Source organism: Cryptotermes secundus, unplaced genomic scaffold (assembly GCF_002891405.2).
Source record: "Cryptotermes secundus unplaced genomic scaffold, Csec_1.0 scaffold836, whole genome shotgun sequence".
NCBI classification, from domain to species: domain Eukaryota; kingdom Metazoa; phylum Arthropoda; class Insecta; order Blattodea; family Kalotermitidae; genus Cryptotermes; species Cryptotermes secundus.
The window spans coordinates 1,170,599-1,188,178 of record NW_019729223.1 but is presented as its reverse complement, the minus strand read 5'-3'; the positions used below and the strand labels follow the sequence as shown (position 1 = coordinate 1,188,178).

At 43.1% G+C, this 17,580-nt stretch overlaps 1 protein-coding gene across 1 annotated transcript in view; it reads right to left on the bottom strand.

Moving 5' to 3' along the window:
* Positions 1 to 17,580, bottom strand: part of LOC111865564 (tRNA (adenine(58)-N(1))-methyltransferase catalytic subunit TRMT61A) — a 220,908-nt gene that overhangs the window by 57,821 nt on the left and 145,507 nt on the right. The window contains exon 3 of the mRNA XM_023853712.2: positions 9,351 to 9,520. Coding sequence (XP_023709480.1) covers positions 9,351 to 9,520 — 170 coding nt within the window. The remainder of the gene's footprint in view (positions 1 to 9,350; positions 9,521 to 17,580) is intronic.

The window sequence follows — 17,580 nt, the reverse complement described above, 5'->3', positions numbered from 1 at the left end:
AGCTTGTGAGGCCATAGCTTATTTGAGATTTCGTCACCTGCGTCAGTATTTTATGAAACCAAGTGACTATTATGACGTCCCCATAAACAAAGCCCTACATATCTTTCGAAGTGTAGGATTAATAAAGGGTTAATCTAAAGGGGAAGCAAAATAGATCAGGGATGGTCGCGGTGCAAGGGCCGGACTATTATGGCCCACCCCTCATACATGCATTCACACATTTTACTTTACTAACCTGTCAGTATTACGACCCCACACCTGCAGAAGGGTGTAGAGCCCACTCCCGAAACGACCTTACAGCAGACATGCCTCAGAAAATGGGCGAATATGCAGCAAAGCCGTTGTACTGTATGTGACTAAGCCCTCTTCTACAAAGTCATTATTTTCTTTAGTAAAACGTTACAGTAGGACCCCCTTCACCGCTCGAAGTTCCTCTGATACAACATCCTGCAGCATTTCATAAAAGGGCTTCATTGTCAGCACGTGACATAAATCACGCCCTCCCGCACCTTTAAATAGTTACGTAGGCTTTAAATCTTCACGTGGTATACTTTAAGGACTGTATTAAGCTAGTATATTAATAGCGATATTCTGAGAGATGCTCTTACGTAAGACGTGCAGGGAAAATATATTATATTGTATACTGATGAAGGTGGGGGAAGGGGGGTTTAAAATGGAAAAGAGGAAACTATATTGAACAGAACTACAAGATTTACATTCAGTACGTGCTATAACGTAGCATATCCTTTGCGAATTAGGTAATAAGGATTCATGTATCATTGTTTATGTTCTCGGCTTGGAGACTATAATGATATTTCTATGATATTAAAGTGTATGAACAACTCAAATTTGTTTTCAAAATGTATATTGGTGGCTATTCAAAACTCAAAATGAAAAAACAAACAAAATTATATTGGATGGAAATTACGAGTTAAGATTTTTTTTTAAATTTTGATTTACACAGTGACCAGAATTGCAGAACGTGAACAAAAATATTACAGTAACTGCATTTTGGGTTCACTTGGTTTATTCAATGTTGCCCTGTTTTACTCTTATTAAACACAGTAATGACCAAAATACAGAAATGAAATTTTATTATGAACGGAAATGAGTACCAGGAATCTTCTTAGAGGTAAAAAGGGCGGCCGGAGTGTAATGCTGACAACCTCACCGCCATCTGTGAGCCAATTTTGTAGAGAATATGTGGGAGCCTCGACGGTCGTTACAGGGATAACTTTGCCTTTTTTTCTTTTTAACCTAGAAAACTGTCACAGGGAAGGCTACCTACTGACTGTCTCTGTTCCAACGTTCGTCAACCAGGCTGGTGCAGAAGCCAAGCTCTAACTCATAATCGGGAACTACTCGAATCTCGACTGGATTTTTTCCAACGCGTATGAAAGTACCTTCTTTCTTTGCCTCATTTTCTTTTATATCTGATACAAGATATACTGAAATTATACATTAACATAATCTCGTTTCTTTCATATACGTGTATAATGCAACAAACACATAGACAGCTTCCGAAAAGTGTGTCATCCCTTCCGGAAATACCTTGTCTGAAAAGCAGAAGGTTCAATCAATCGACAAAGCGTCGAACCCGTATTCGGGGCCAGTCTCCAGTTCGAATCTCGAACGGGCGACTGGCCATTCCGACTGAGAATTTTCGTAGCTTTTTTTGTCACTTCAGGCAAATTCTACCATAGTAACTTAACCATTTAAAGCCCAGTGGTTTATATACACACCATCTGCTTTAACATACCGTACTAAAACTCTGCATTCTGCTCACAAAGTGTATTTGTGTGTTTCTTGTGGTTCTCACAGTAAACGGTTACTGTTTCCCTAAACAGCATTAACCGGGGGTGGAGACATAATGTGTTTCCTGTGAGGTACGAACTGAATTGTTATATACTATCTAGAAGAAATGGGCAGTCTCGAATCTGCGACAGAAAAACACGGTCATGAATATCATGGGACTCAGACCCGAGAATGATTGGGTCGGCAACGGCCAGCAGCAATTGTAAAATACAGACCCGTCCTCTCGTCAGAGAGGGTTCCCCACATTAACAAACCCGAAACTGTCTAACAGTAACAAAAATCTGATCTTTTGGCCCCAGGTGGGGCTTCATAGCAAGACAGACTGGTCGAATGACTGTCGGTCGTAACTTAACTTTAAGTTTGATTTTGATCAGTCTTTAAAGGGATCATATGGGCCATAAGTTGATCCCTTCCCAATTAATCATTCCAACAATCCCCCCCCCATTTGACACTATATAGGTCTAATCCATGAAAAACAGGAAATAAGAACAAACATGTGTGTTTATGGGAGTGCAAATCAAACCCAACACTGCCTTCCCCGCAGTACGACCATTTCATGATAATCAGCAGACACAGTTCATTGCTCCTGCTAAACTAATGCAGTGCTATAAGAACTTGTGAGAAACAAAAATGAGAGCTGTCCGGGCGACGTCTCGCCTCTGATACTCGAACCGCCCAAAACATGTGTACGCGTAAGGTGCATCTAATGGCCCTGACAGCTCACATCTAATGCAGAGGGCACAAAAACCGACTTAAGGGGCCTAGACACTAAGGTCCCACAACTTCGTCTGGGTATTTTTTCTACACCGGGTTGCTTGAAAAATGCCAAAACGGAACACTGTATTAGTCTGTCAGCTCCCATCACACGGCGTGTCCATCTTCACGGCAACGTGACTGGCATAATCACTTCACAACGAAGACCGATATAGTGAGTCTGCCCGAAACGTCGGAAAACAAGCTCATCACATAACGGCGATATCACTCAAGGATGTAAACAAGACACATCAGCTACTTGGGATAACCGGATTAGGGACACAGCGCGTGTCGTTCAGTAAAACTGTTTCTTCTTTAATTTAATGCGACTGGCCAATGGAGTGTTTGCAGTGTATGGCCGCGCCATAGCTCAAGCAGTTAGTCGCTGGCTCCCCACCGCGGCGGCCCGGGTTCGATCCCAGGGTCTGGTCAAGTGGGATTCGTGGTGGACAAAGTGGCGCTGGGGCGGGTTTTCTCCGAGTACTTCGGTTTCCCCTGCCAATCTTCAATCCACCAATTGCTCCACAATCACCCTCACCTATCATCTGGGGCTGGTACAGTAGGCCAGAAGTGGCCGCAGTACAAGGGACTTAGTCCCACCCCACTAGCAATAAAAAAAGAAACTTATGGATAACACAAAACGTAAGCTATTAGATAAAACAAGCAAAATTCATATTTCATCAGCACAATATCTAATCACAAAATCTACGAAGCTGTTTATGGAACAGTACTGTGACGTGTAGACCCATTGCTAGGAAACGACTAAGTAAACAAACCCGCAATACATGCATGCAACAATAGAACCGGCGTCGCAAGAAGTGTTTTCTTCGTTGTTCGCATATATCCATTGAACAACGGATGTGTTTCCTGTGCTGTGGTCCGACCCGACACTATATACGGAGAAGTGAGCAATAACTGACAATTCAATCAGAGTTCGGTTCAATTCAGTTGTCAGTTTAAAGTCAGCCTGTGAAGAGAAGACTTTGAATGTGCAGTAGTTACAGTGAGACTGTAATAAATCCGTTGCCAGGATACGACTAGTGAAGACTGAGAAGATTTAGCATGTCGTAGTGATTCGTGAAGTGTGTGGATTAGCTACAGGGCTATAATTTATTGTGATTACGAGTGACTGTACAAGGAGTGATCAATAAATCCAATTACCAATCCAAACACCCTCTTATAAGTAACCCATACACGTGACAGTACGTTTATAGCATTTGTCTTATCGGCTTTGTAGAAATAATACGTCAATAAAAGACCGTGCCATAGTTCAGGCGGTTAGTCGCCGGCTTCCCTCCGCGGTGGCCCGGGTTCGATCCCACGTCAGGTCGTCTGGGATTTCTGGTGGACAAAATGGTAATGGGGCAGGTTTTCTCCAAGTATTTCGTTTCCCCCTGCCAATTCTTATTCCACCTACTGCTCCACATTCATCATCATCATCATCATCATCATCTATCATCCGGGGCTGGTACAATAGGCCAAATAGTGGCAGACGTACCAAGTGGACTCAGTCTCACTCCAACCCAAGCTGAAAATCAAAGTGTCCAAATAATATTATGCAAATACCTCTCACATCGCATTGTGTCGAAATCTGAACAACGATTTGTCATATAGGCATACGTACTCCACTTATCACCCTCCTGTCAAGTAGGCTTTGTGATGAGCCAATGTGGCTGAAAATCAATAACAATATATGCAAATGAATGTAATAAGCTTTTATTAACGGTTTATGATATATATGAAAACGGTCATTTATGGAATTATATAAAGTATGCTTACTTATGGATCAATATGACTAAAAATTGGAATTTCTTTAAGAGTTGTCAATGCTTTCAATATCGATTAAAAATCCCAGCGTTTTAGGCGGTGATACTAAGTTACAGACCGACGGACATACAGACATGACCTGCATATAACACTTCTTTTTTTATTATTTCATAAAGAACGCTTTAAAATCAACCGAAAATTACGAGCATCTTATTTACTGAACTTTGCAGCTTCGGTAGTAAATCAAAGAAAACAGAAGTAGGGAGCCCCCTTAAGAAATAGCATATGACAAATGAGGTGATGGGGACTAGACGAATGCCACGCGAACCGCTGCCTTCTTCAGGCACACGTATGATGACGAAGGCTACCAAACTATTTCACATTTCACACTCTAGACAACCGTCTTCGAGCACCAAATGGATTCTTCAGTGCAACATGTTATCAATAACTGATGAGCTGTAGTTCTGAACGATTGAGTCCTAAACTTCGTAAAAGCGTTAATATATATATATATACGTCAGGCTTTCACGAAACCCCTCGAGGCGGTCGGGATACCTGCTCCAGCTCCTCATAAGAAGCAGGAGAGTACTGTCTTCTGTGCTGTAGCGCCTTGTAGTTAGGAAGTTTCTACGGAACATATCGCCTCCATCTTCAGGGTCGAAGAGTCATAAGGCCAGAAACCAGCAACTCAATGAAGGTTATCACTACTAAGATCTCTGTCAAGAGCTGGCTAGACGATTCCAGGAACTCTTTCCAATAGACAGAACAGCGAAGCTGACCACTTACCTCCCATAAATACCGATGTAAAGAATGCGTGGAGCTTTACTCCCAACACCACCATACGCCTTCATGACGTGGTGCTTTGTCGTAATAACATTTAACTATACTTAAGGCATATCTATGTACACTGTTGAACATATTTCGCTGAATGTTCACTAGACCGAAGCATCTTCTACAAAAGGTTCAAATACCGACAAATTCTTGGGGACTACTGGACTGCACGTAATTGTCGTGCAAGTCACCAATTCTTCTGTGCGTATTAGCACAGGTGTGCGCCTCCGAAACGTATCACAATACTTCTTCCATTCACACACGTCTGCACCGCAAATTTGCTTGCAAGTGTCGGTACTTCACATTTCCGGAATGTCTTAAACTAATGCTCTCTCGCAAACGGAAATTACAGTCGGAACTAAAATAACAACAGTAATGTGCGAAAAGTGTTCCTGCCGACGCTTCCTGGGAGGGGGACGGGGTTCTAATATCGACGTCTCTGTTACCCTCACTGACTCCACCGTCGAGAAGTGACTACAGGCAAGTCACATTATGGTACATGTTTCAAAGGGCCCGATTCCATCAAGGAAAATTTACAAAAAAAAAACGAATAAAAAGTTGTCCCTGTGCTTAACTAATTAAGCACTACGCCATGAAGGCGTATGGAGGAATGGATGTATAGATCCACATTTTCTTCACCTCGACATTGGATGGAGGTGAGTGGTCAGCTACACGCCCTCGCCGCTTTAGCCCCGGCGAAAGAGCCCCCCGGTACCCGTTGGATAGGAGGCCGAGTAACTGTAAATAATTCCGGTTCGCATGTACGAAGAGTGACAGCAAAGACCAGTGGATACGACGTTGGCGTTTGTGAATAAACTGCCGACTACCACATCAACGGCACAATAAATGTTGGTAATGATAAACGTTGGCTCTGAAAGCAACGCAGCATATGAACTCAACTTAAGAACAGCTTAAACTGATGTCTTCTAAAACGTGATTCCCTATAAATCTGATTGAGGTTTATTGCCGTTTCAGAGGAACATGCTGTCTCCATCTTCACTCTTCCCTGAAGATGGAGGCAGAACGTTCCTCCGAAACGTCCGGTAAATACCGGAAAACATGGTATCACACACCGGAAACAATAATCTTAATAGTCACCGCCTCGAGAACCCCAAATTTCACACTGTGTTTTTTGTTTTAATTATAGTAGATATGTGCAGGGCCAGTAATTCCCTGTAACAATTTATGTCCTACCCTAGGAGTAATAAACCAAGTTCCAGAGCTATACAAAACAGCGGTTTAAAACGAGTCTTCAATATATACAGTAGAACCTGTTATTAAGGGAATCACAAGCGAACGGAACTCTTCCATTTGAGACTGGTTTTCGTTTATCAAAAGCGGGCATACTTATTAAATATACGGGGCAATTGGCCTAAATACAATTCTAAGCATTTGTGATCAGATCTCGCATGTGTACACAAAATATACCGCCATTGAGTAGAAAGTCTACACATTTTCAGTTTTCTTTATTTCCTTCGTGAGTAAGCCACTGTAGTATCTTGCACGTTTTTTTTATTATTTTTACAGTAGAACTTACTATTTCCAAGTTCATGAAAGGAATGTTCCATCTCAGAACATTTCTGTCGTGTACATGGAAGAAGCAAAGTGCGGAAAACATGTGAACAGAAAACAATTAACATTGGAGAGACAACTGCGTCAAATTGCCGTCTTCTCTTCCCGCTTCCATGTTGAACACTCTCGGCCCATTACACTCTATAGTCTAGGAACTCGGTCCATTACACTCTATAGTCAAGAAACTCGGCCCATTACACTCTATAGTCAAGAAACTCGGCCCATTACACTCTATAGTCAAGAAACTCGGCCCATTACACTCTATAGTCAAGAAACTCGGCCCATTACACTCTATAGTCAAGAAACTCGGCCCATTACACTCTATAGTCAAGAAACTCGGCCCATTACACTCTATAGTCAAGAAACTCGGCCCATTACACTCTATAGTCAAGAAACTCGGCCCATTACACTCTATAGTCAAGAAACTCGGCCCATTACACTCTATAGTCAAGAAACTCGGCCCATTACACTCTATAGTCAAGAAACTCGGCCCATTACACTCTATAGTCAAGAAACTCGGCCCATTACACTCTATAGTCAAGAAACTCGGCCCATTACACTCTATAGTCAAGAAACTCGGCCCATTACACTCTATAGTCAAGAAACTCGGCCCATTACACTCTATAGTCAAGAAACTCGGCCCATTACACTCTATAGTCAAGAAACTCGGCCCATTACACTCTATAGTCAAGAAACTCGGCCCATTACACTCTGTAGTCAAGAAACTCGGCCCATTACACTCTATAGTCAAGAAACAAAACACTTTCTAATAATTTCCAGTGCCGTATAATCCAAATTCAGTTCTATACAGAACTTGGATACTCCATATTAAACAGATTTTGCCCTACATTTAAGGTCCGAAGACAGAATAAGGGGCCTAACATTTCATTACGGGATTGGTGTAGANTTGGTCTTCCCTGTGGTCTCTTTCCTTCTGGCTTTCCCACCAATATCCTATACGCATTCCTCGTCTCCCCCATTCGTGCTACATGACCTGCCCACCTCATCCTCCTTGATTTGATCAATCTAATTATACTTGGAGAAGAGTACAAGTTATGAAGCTCCTCATTATGCAGTTTTCTCCAACTTCCTGTGACTTCATCTCTCTTTGGTCCAAATATTCTCCTCAACACCTTGTTCTCAAACACCCTCAGTCTATGTTCCTCCCTTAATGTCAGAGACCAAGTTTCACACCCATACAGAACCACAGGCAAAATTATAGTTTTGTATATTCTAATTTTTATGTTTTTGGACAACAGACGAGAAGACAAAAGACCACCAATAATAATAATAATAATAATAATAAGCAAGCGAAGAATAAGCATTTAACTCCGTAGAGTTAAGCCCTCTTTGAGAAGCCGCCAGTTGCGCAGCTACTCAAAAATTTCTCAACATCTCACGGAACCCGAAGGTTCATTTTCGTGTTCACAAGTGCCCTCCGCTGGTTCCCATCGTCAGATCAATCCAGTCCATACCATCCTGTCCTATCTCTGCAACATCCATCTTAATATTGCGACATATTTGCTCAAAGCAAGAACTGTGGAGCCAGAGAAACAGCCGTTGCTAGCGAACGGCTATAAAACATTTGTTTCTACGCAACGGCCGGGAAACAAATAATGGAACGACGTCCGTTGCTAGGCGACAGATTATTAATAAGCAGGAGCAGACGGTTGGTGCTAGGGAACGGCACTTTAAACACGTCTCCGCGGCAACGGATACGCATGCAACAGAGGAACGGTGTTTTCTGCGTGGTCCGTACCGCGATATTATGAGCAAGGGACAAGGTTACAGCTTAGTCAATGTCAAAAATTTATTCTGTGAAACAGAAGACTAAGTTGGAGCAAGAAGTCACAGTTGGAAGGGAGCCGCTATTCAAAGAGGACTTGAGCCCGGAAGTAGAGGAATAGCCACTGTTACAGGCCGTTACCAAGAACCACTAGTGAAGACACTGCGACCTGGAAAAGACCTAGCACGCGTGTAAGAGTGAACAGTAGGGTGTGGAGATTAGCGTTGGCCCTATAATTACTGGTAGTTGCGAGCGGTAAATTAAATCCAATATTCAATCCAAAACCCCATCGAGAGTTACACTCATACACGTGATAATATTGTCCTCCCACCTATGTCTAGGAGCCAGGCTAGCTCAGTCGGTATAGCGACTGGCTACTGGCCGGAGGACGGAGGAGTCAGAGTTCGAGTGCCGGTGAGGCAAGAATTTTCACTTCTCTGCCGTCCAGACCGGCTCTGGTGTCCACCCAACCTCCTATACAATGGGTTCCGGGGGCTCTTTCCTCGGGGATAAAGCAGCCGGGGCGTAAAGCTGACCAATCACCTCCAACTACTGCCAAAGTCAAGAAAATGTGGACCTATTCATCCATTTCCCCATGCGCCTTCGTGGCTTAGTGCTTAATTAGTTAGGCACAGGGACAACTTTGCCTTTTTTACCTTTACCCACGTCTAGATGTTCCTAGTGGTCTATTTCCTTCTGCTTTTACCACCAAACTCCTACATGCATTTCTTTCAGAATAAGCAATTAATGATTTCAAAATCAGCTACTGTGGTTGGTGAATGAGGTGTTGTGAGTATCTGGCTTGGGTACGAAGGCAAGACGGTACCTTGTGCTGGAGGAAGTCTAGCTGCAAAATGGGCATGTTGCGAGTCTGCACCTGCAGCTCTTTCTGAAGACACTCCATGGTGGTGATCTCCACAAAGCCATGCTGACTGAGGGCCTCACAGGTGCGCTGTACCTGCTCGATGCACGGGGAGAAGGACACGAACCGTCCACCTGTACAACACACAAGTGACATTACTTACAGGATGACGAACAGAGATGACGAACAGACTTCTAGCAATGGAGTAAACACTTCATGTCCACATGTGAACCGAACGTGACAGGAGATAGCAGGTTAGGGGACAGCTCTGACGATGACAAGGCACCTTGACTCGGGGTTGCTGTGATCTGTATGGTCAGCGTAGGCCATGGTTGGGCAAAGTTTGGCCTGTTACCATATTCATACGTTAAACCTGTTAATAATGTGACCCTTTATCGCCTTATTTACTTTCATTTGTAGCTTACTTGAAGACGCTGTCAGCGTCTCAGACTACATAACATCGAATGAATGGATCGTAGTAAAAAATAAAATCGAAAAGATATGAAACACGATTTCCTAATTCGAATGTATGTAAGTATTCTTTCTTCACACTGTCACGTGATAGAGTGACTATAATCGGGGCTTGGATTGGCAATCGGATTTATTGCACACTTATACAACTTGTACTACACTCTACATTTCACTATTACACACACATACACACTAGTGTCCATAGCCACGTCTTCACTGCCGTTGCTTGGTGGCGGTCTCTAACGGCGGAGTTCCCCTTCTTGTAGGTTTCCAAACTGTCCCGGCCTCAGCTACCAGATTCTCACAGCAACAGCACACAATGACTGAATCTCAGCAGTTCTTTGACTAACTCATTAACTCACTGCCTCAGTAAATCACTCACTAACTTCACTATCCGGATTTACAACATCTAGGCACGGACCGAGTAGAAGGCACCGTTCCTCTGTTCTAGGGCAATTGTTGCCGTGAAACTTAGCAACGGCTGCTGCGTAGTTATAGTTACTTATTTCGGGGTCGTTGCGTAGCAACGGATCTACATGTCACATTATATTCTCCAATTCTTGTCGGCTTCTCTTAAATTCTTGGTTTCATTTTGACTATCTAAAGGCTCTTAACAAGCTAATTTGTAAAAATATTGTTCGTTTAAATGCAATTGTGTCTTAAAACTTAATCTGACCTCCCTACTTTAATTTCCTTTATTTCAGACCGAAACTTTGTTTCTGTGTATAGCGGTTAGTATCTTCGTGCATTTATATCTACTTCGTTCGTGCTTAAAAGTAATTCTTCAGGCATCAAGTATTCGCTAGGAGTCACACATTTATTTTTCTTATACGAAACTTTAATTCCAGAATAAATAAAATATGACAAATTTAAAACTTTCTTCTTCCGTCCTCTAAGAACATGTGTACAAGCACGTTCCAGTTTCAGTCCATCGTTTCCACTGTTTACCAATATCTCTTCTTCTAAGTGGGTGGGAGTCAAAAATTTATTTCGTAGGAGCACGCGGTAGCGTAGTGTTGAGGCACTACGCTACAAGCCGGAAGGTCGCGTTTTCGATTCCCAATGAGATCACTGAATTTTTCAATTGACTTAATCCTTCCAGCCGCATTATACCTTTGGGGTCGACTCGGCTTCTAACAGAAATCAGTACCAGGACTCTTCCTGGTGGTAAAGGGCGGCCGGCGCGAAAGGCTGACAATCTGACAGCCGTCTGTACGCCGATTATCTAGAAAATGTGGGAGTTTCGACGTCTCACAACCCTACGGCCCTGCATGGCCTGTTACATGGATAGCTTTACCTTTTCAAAAGATAAATACATTTTATTTATTACAATTAAACGCAGACACTGGAAATACAGCCTCTAGCTTAAATAATATCCTATAAAAGCATAAATTCATATAAAATACCTCATTAATGAAAACGATTATAGCTTCGCCCTATTAAGCGACCATACACAAAGAGCAGCTGCGTATTAAGACAGACAGAAGACGGGCGCTTTGATCTCTTACTCCAGCTCCATCAGGTCAATACTGTAATATATTGATGACTTCAAACAAGGAACGTTTGTAAATCACCCCGCTTCAGACAAACCAATCAGGTTCCCATGACTTCTCAAACCATACAATCAGGGATTCGAAGCGGTAGGAACCGGGTGTATAAAAATGTGCAAGTCAGGTTCCTTGCAATTCTTGCGGATAATTGGTCCTAAGAAAGTTGAAGTAGAGAGGAGAGTATTCTGGAAATAACGTCTTAGAAATCATCTATCCTGACTATGGGTTTTCCTCAGTCCGTCCACGTAAATTCTAAGGTAAAAAGCAAAGTTATCCCTGTAACAGGCCGTGAAGGCCCATAGGGTTGTGAGACGTCGAGGCTCCCACATTTTCTAGATAATCGGCTCATACATAACAGTGACGTTGTCAGCCTTAGGCGCCGGCCACCGTTTACCCCCAAGAATATTCCCGGTACTCATTCCTGTTAGAGGCTGAGTCGAGCACAGGGCCATAGTGCGGATGGAAGGATTAAGTAAATTTAAACAATCCAATGACCTGATCGGAAATCGAACCCGCGACCTTCAGGCTTGTAGCATAGTGCCTTACCAACCACGTTACCGCACGCCCCAAATGCTAAGGTAGCACGTTAAATTAGGATAGGACTGTTTCGCTTGACACGCTTTCGTAATTTTATTCACTAATTATCCGATCATCAGGAGCTGTAGAGTATGAGAGACTGAAGAAGTAGATAAATAGAAACAGAGAGAGGAAGAAAAGTCTGATGTGGTGAGGTTGATTCTAGACGTGCAAAGATGCGCAAACAAGAAATGTGATATGCATAACAAAATTTAGTTCGAAAATCTTCTACCACTTCGACGACCGAAGTGTGACGGAATAATACTAAAATGAATCTTACAAAATTAGGGCGTAAAGTGGGTGAACTGAATCTATATTCTTCAGGATATAAACTACGATAGGGTTCTGTACATATCGTTACCATCATCGGCTTCCATAAAATTAGGATAACTTCCTGACCAGCCAAAATAACTTTACGCATTTCAAGGAAATAGCTGTGGAGCTAAATTAGTGAACATAAAATTGAAGTTTCAATTATGGATGCATGAGGGCGTATATTTTCTTATTATCCCTTCCAAATACGTGGTAGGTATTTATGAACTTGAGACGGAAACTATACTCTTACCCAAATATAATCAGAATGATCACGTCAAGGAGGATGAGATGGGAAGGCATGTAGCACGAATAGGGGAGCAGAGGAATGCTTATAGGACATTGGTGGGAAAGTAAAAAGGAAAGAACCACTGGGAAGACCAAGGCGTAGGTGGGTGAACAATATTAAAATGGATCTTAGAGAGAAGAGAAATGCGTATAGGACATTGGTGGGAAAGTAAAAAGGAAAGAACCACTGGGAAGACCAAGGCGTAGGTGGGTGAACAATATTAAAATGGATCTTAGAGAGATAGGATGCCTGGACTGGATTGATCTGGCTCAGGATAAGGACCAGTGGAGGGCTCCATAAAATGCCGGAAAAGCTGCAGATTTGGCTTCTCCTCAAGAAGGGCTCAGTTCCAAAAGTAAGAGAGGGGAACTGATTGTATACAACTGGTCGGAACTGTTCCGGGTATGTGTACAGAGAACATCTTTCACCCGAACAAACAGGTATAGGCCTTAAGTATAAACCACGGAAAACTTTATATCTATCGACTGGAAAGAAAAAGGGTAGAGAGGAGAGGAGAGCAGTAATGTGGGCGGTGAAGGGTAAAAACAATGAAAAATAGTTACAAAATAATATTTAGACCGTTTCGGGGCGTAACCTGATAGCAGAATTACAGTTCGACTTTCCTTTTTTTTTTCTCTTTTTTTTTAAGCGGTCCTATGTTGGAAATATACGATGTTACAATGATGAAGTACAGTTTTAGTTGGTGTGGGAAAAAGATTGAAGATAACTGGAATTTGAAGGTCCGGAGAAGTTTCAATGTGCTCGACCAACCGCGGCTGGAGACGAGAAGCGGTTTCAGATTTTGACCAAGATATGTTTCTCAAGATCCACGATAAATTTGCAGCATACAATTACTATTAGTTCGCACTATAAAACCAGTTGGTATTTGCGGCGCATGCAGAATGACGTTTAATGCATCGCCACATTTCCAAGGATAAAAAAGCTCCGTGATTTTAGTCCGCAAGCGAACTATACCGATCGAGCGACCGCCGCTTGTCGCCGAAGTTTAGTGCCAACTTTCGCTGATAGAGGGTCTCGCGTGGTCAGCGCAACGGATACCCACGGCCGTTAATTTCACTAGGCTGAGAGGACACCTTTCCAGACGCACTACTTCTCAGAATAACACAGCGCCGAAAATCGAACCAGGAACTCTGACCACTAGACCACAGAGGCGGTCACATTTCCAAGGATAAGCCTTTGATATGTATGAAGTATCGGGGTATAATGCACGATGATTTCACAAAATTTCAAACTCATGAATTCCTGTTCTCCTCTTGTCACACTAGCAACACGACATTTCTAGAATTGGAAGCTTCCATGTGTCGGGCCACCGCTCACGTCCCGCTCTTCTCTGACATTAAAGTTACGTCTGGCTTCTGTTAAGGACCCAGTGTCAAGTCATTCGTTAAGGAAAATATTCCAGACATGTCTGAACTTCAATCACTATGATGCGAAACGTCATGTTTTGGGCTTTGATTTTAATTAGGAACTGTTCTTCACAAACTAACCGCCTCTGTGGTCTAGTGGTCAGAGTTCCTGGCTACAGTTCCAGAGGTCGGGGTTCCATTCCTGGCGCTATCAGATTTTCTGAGAAGTAGTGGGTCTGAAACGAGGTCCACTCAGTCTCGTGAAGGTAATTTAGGAGCTATTTCTTGGAAATAGCGGCTCCGGTCTATAAAACCGAGACTAACGGCAGTGGGGATCCGTTGCGCTGACCACGCGACACCCTCTATCCGCTAAAGTTGGCACTAACTTCGCTGACAAGCGGAGGTCGCTCGGTCGGATTAGTTTGCTTGCGGACTAGAGGCCACGGAGTTTCTTCACAAACTACTATTACGTTGATCAAATACAAAATGATGAGGTGGGTGCGGCATGTAAAACACATGAGCGCGATAGAAACTTCATCATCCTACCAACCAATATGTTTGCTAACTGTGTTGTTGGGATTTTCGAAACACTGGATCGTACGATTTGAAGCTGATAACAACGCAAATGCAGTTAACATGATGAGGCATGCAGATTTTACAGACCGTACATGGATCGGTTGAAGCACAGCTTTACTGGGCATGCGTGTTCCAACTTCTTTGTGCGCAAACGCTATTCGAATGCCATCCTACCAACCTGTATCTGATTCCGTGTATGTATTTTCACCTAGGTTACACCGGACATGTAGTAATTACCACCTAGCAGATACAAAAGTTTACCAAGATAAGAGGTCCAGAACACAGATGAAATGGATTTGTGTACTTCGTTATAAAGCCAGAGCAGGCACTCAAAACCGGGGTCTAGAACAACTGAGATATGAAGGTGTGGACTGGATTAATCTTGCTCAGGATAAGGAAGAGTGACGAGCTTTTGTGATAAAGGTAATGAATCTTCCGGTTCCGTAAGCGGTAGGACATTTATGGAACATCTGAGGAACTATCAGCTTCTCAAGAAAAATCCTGCACTGTTCGTCTTGGTTGAGTAATTGGCACTCATGCCCCATACTGTCACGTGTATGGGTGACTTATAAGACGGGGTTTGGATTGGTAATTGCATATGCGTCACAGTATTCTTTAGGTCCCGGATACGATTTTCTGCCGGGAGGCAAAACATTTTACGTCACAGTGAGAAGAGTGGGTTTGCTTTTTTACATTATTTCTAACCCGTTTATTTTATTGTGGGCTATTCTGACACTTTCCATGGTATCCTGTTCATCTCAACAATTTCTGGACTAATATCTTAAAACAGGGTATGGCTACTTCCTTTCCTCTTCATCATTAAAGCACACTTTCGCCGATGCTACATGAGATATGAATATGATAAAAAGGTCGTTATGTAAAGTGCCGTAATAAATAGAAACATGCACTTTTACCCTACCCTCGGCTAGTTGTCTAATTTATATATATGAACTCTATATTTAAGGTAAAACAAGGTAAAGCTATCCCTACAACAGGCCGTGGAGGCCCATATGGTTGTGACATGTCGAGGCTCCTCATTTTCTAGACAATCGACCCAGAGATGGTCGTGAGGTTGTCAGCCTTACACGCCAGTTCCCACTACCCCCGGGAGAATTCCTGGTACTCATTTCTGTGACAGGCTGAGTCGACCCTAGGGCCATAGTGCGGCTGGAAGGATTAGATCAATTGAAAAATCCAGTGACTTCATCAGGGATCGAATCCACGAACATCCGGCTTGTAGCATAGTAGCGCGTGTCCCCACTATATATCTAAGATCTATCTATGTAGGTTTCCAAAGTGGTCTTTTCCCACCGAAACTGTTGACAATTCCTCCCTCGGCCCCTGTGCATGCTACACATCTCAGCCCATGCCAGAAACTAGGCGCAGGAACGAGAATATTCAGCATAATTTACGGTCTGAAAGCCACAATCATATACCACGGTATTCTTTGTAACAGGGACGTGCATAAAGGCCACCAAGCCGCGCAGTCGTCTTCAAAACAGGGTAGACTTACATACGCAACCACTGGAACATCACTAAGCGTACAGCGCTAGAGGCAGCATATGCACTATTCCACATAAAATCACAAAAAAAAAAGTATTTTTATTGAAGAATTAGGGTGTGATATTTCCATTCTTGTGCCATTCCCTGGGGTATTATTACGCGTGTGTACCCCTTCCCGCACCAACGAGCCCGCAGATGCGCAGTGACCCACAACTGTAGATGCGACTCGGGTGACTGCGCATGATATAGACAGCATCTTAAGTCGCTCAGAGGAAGATGGATCTACGAGGCTTTAACAAGAAGCCAGTTTAATTCCATTGGATATTCACAAACACGCGAAATATAACATGGGTTATAATCATCATTGGTAAAACAGCCCTTTTTTTTAGCCATAGCCTTCCTGAGAAGATTCTGCCAGATTTCCATCAGGTTTTCACGTGTTTGGATTTTGTAACAATATTTCTTTTTAAGAATGCCGTCTTCTGGGATGTGACGCTCTGTAGATCTTGTGTGAACCGACGTTTCGGAGGAACGTATCGCCACCAACTTCACGGTAGAAAAATCCGCGAGCGAGAAACCGGCTTTATCAGGTGGATGCAAGGTCGTCAGCCTTGTGTGCAACCCCAAACCTTCCTCTATTTATGTCCCCCAGTGACAGGGTGGCCCAATTATAACCCCAGGCACCGGGTTCCTTTTTCGCCGCCTTGTACGACTCGCAGAGCTATGGTGAATGTATTCTAACCCAACTCCACATGGCGAAGGGTTTATAATAATTACAATATATTATTCTAAATGCAGGATATTCAAGACTACAAACTAATACTAATTTTGAAAAACGAAAGTGGTTTCATATAATAATTCATAATAGTATAAATATTTAACGTAAACGACAAAATTAAACAAAGTTTTGGGTTAGGAAGAGAATCCAAGCCCCAACATCTTCCGCCTTTTTCCAGCAACATGTGACTAAATTCCGCGATTTCCATTTCTTCGGGCTCTATCTTCAAGAACCCTAAAAATGGAGGCAGGATGTTTCTCCGAAACGTTGGTATCTACCTACAAAATTTGGACCGCGCCATAGCTCAAGCGGTTAGTCACTGGCTTCCCATCGCGGCGGCCCGGGGTCTGGTCAAGCGGTATTTGTGGTGGACAAAGTGGCGCTGGGGCAGGTTTTCTCCGAGTACTCCGGTTTCCCCTGCCAATCTTCATTCCACCAGTTGCTCCACAATCACCCTCACCTATCATCTGGGGCTGGTACAATAGGCCAGAAGTGGCCGCAGTACAAGGGACTTAGTCCCACCCCACTAGCAATAAAAGAAAAAACCTACAAAATCACACGGCGTGACATTAAAGAAGATCGTAATCATAATATCCACTGCTGTGAGAATCTCAAACCTCACGTGACCCACTCGAATCTGAGGGTGCTACAGGAATTACCAAAATGGCCTTAAAAATGTACCTCGACATGCCTTATTGCGTCATAATACATTATTTCTGTCCCGAAGTTAGTGTTGAGTGTGTAAACACGGCTCATTCCCTGTAGAGCTGTG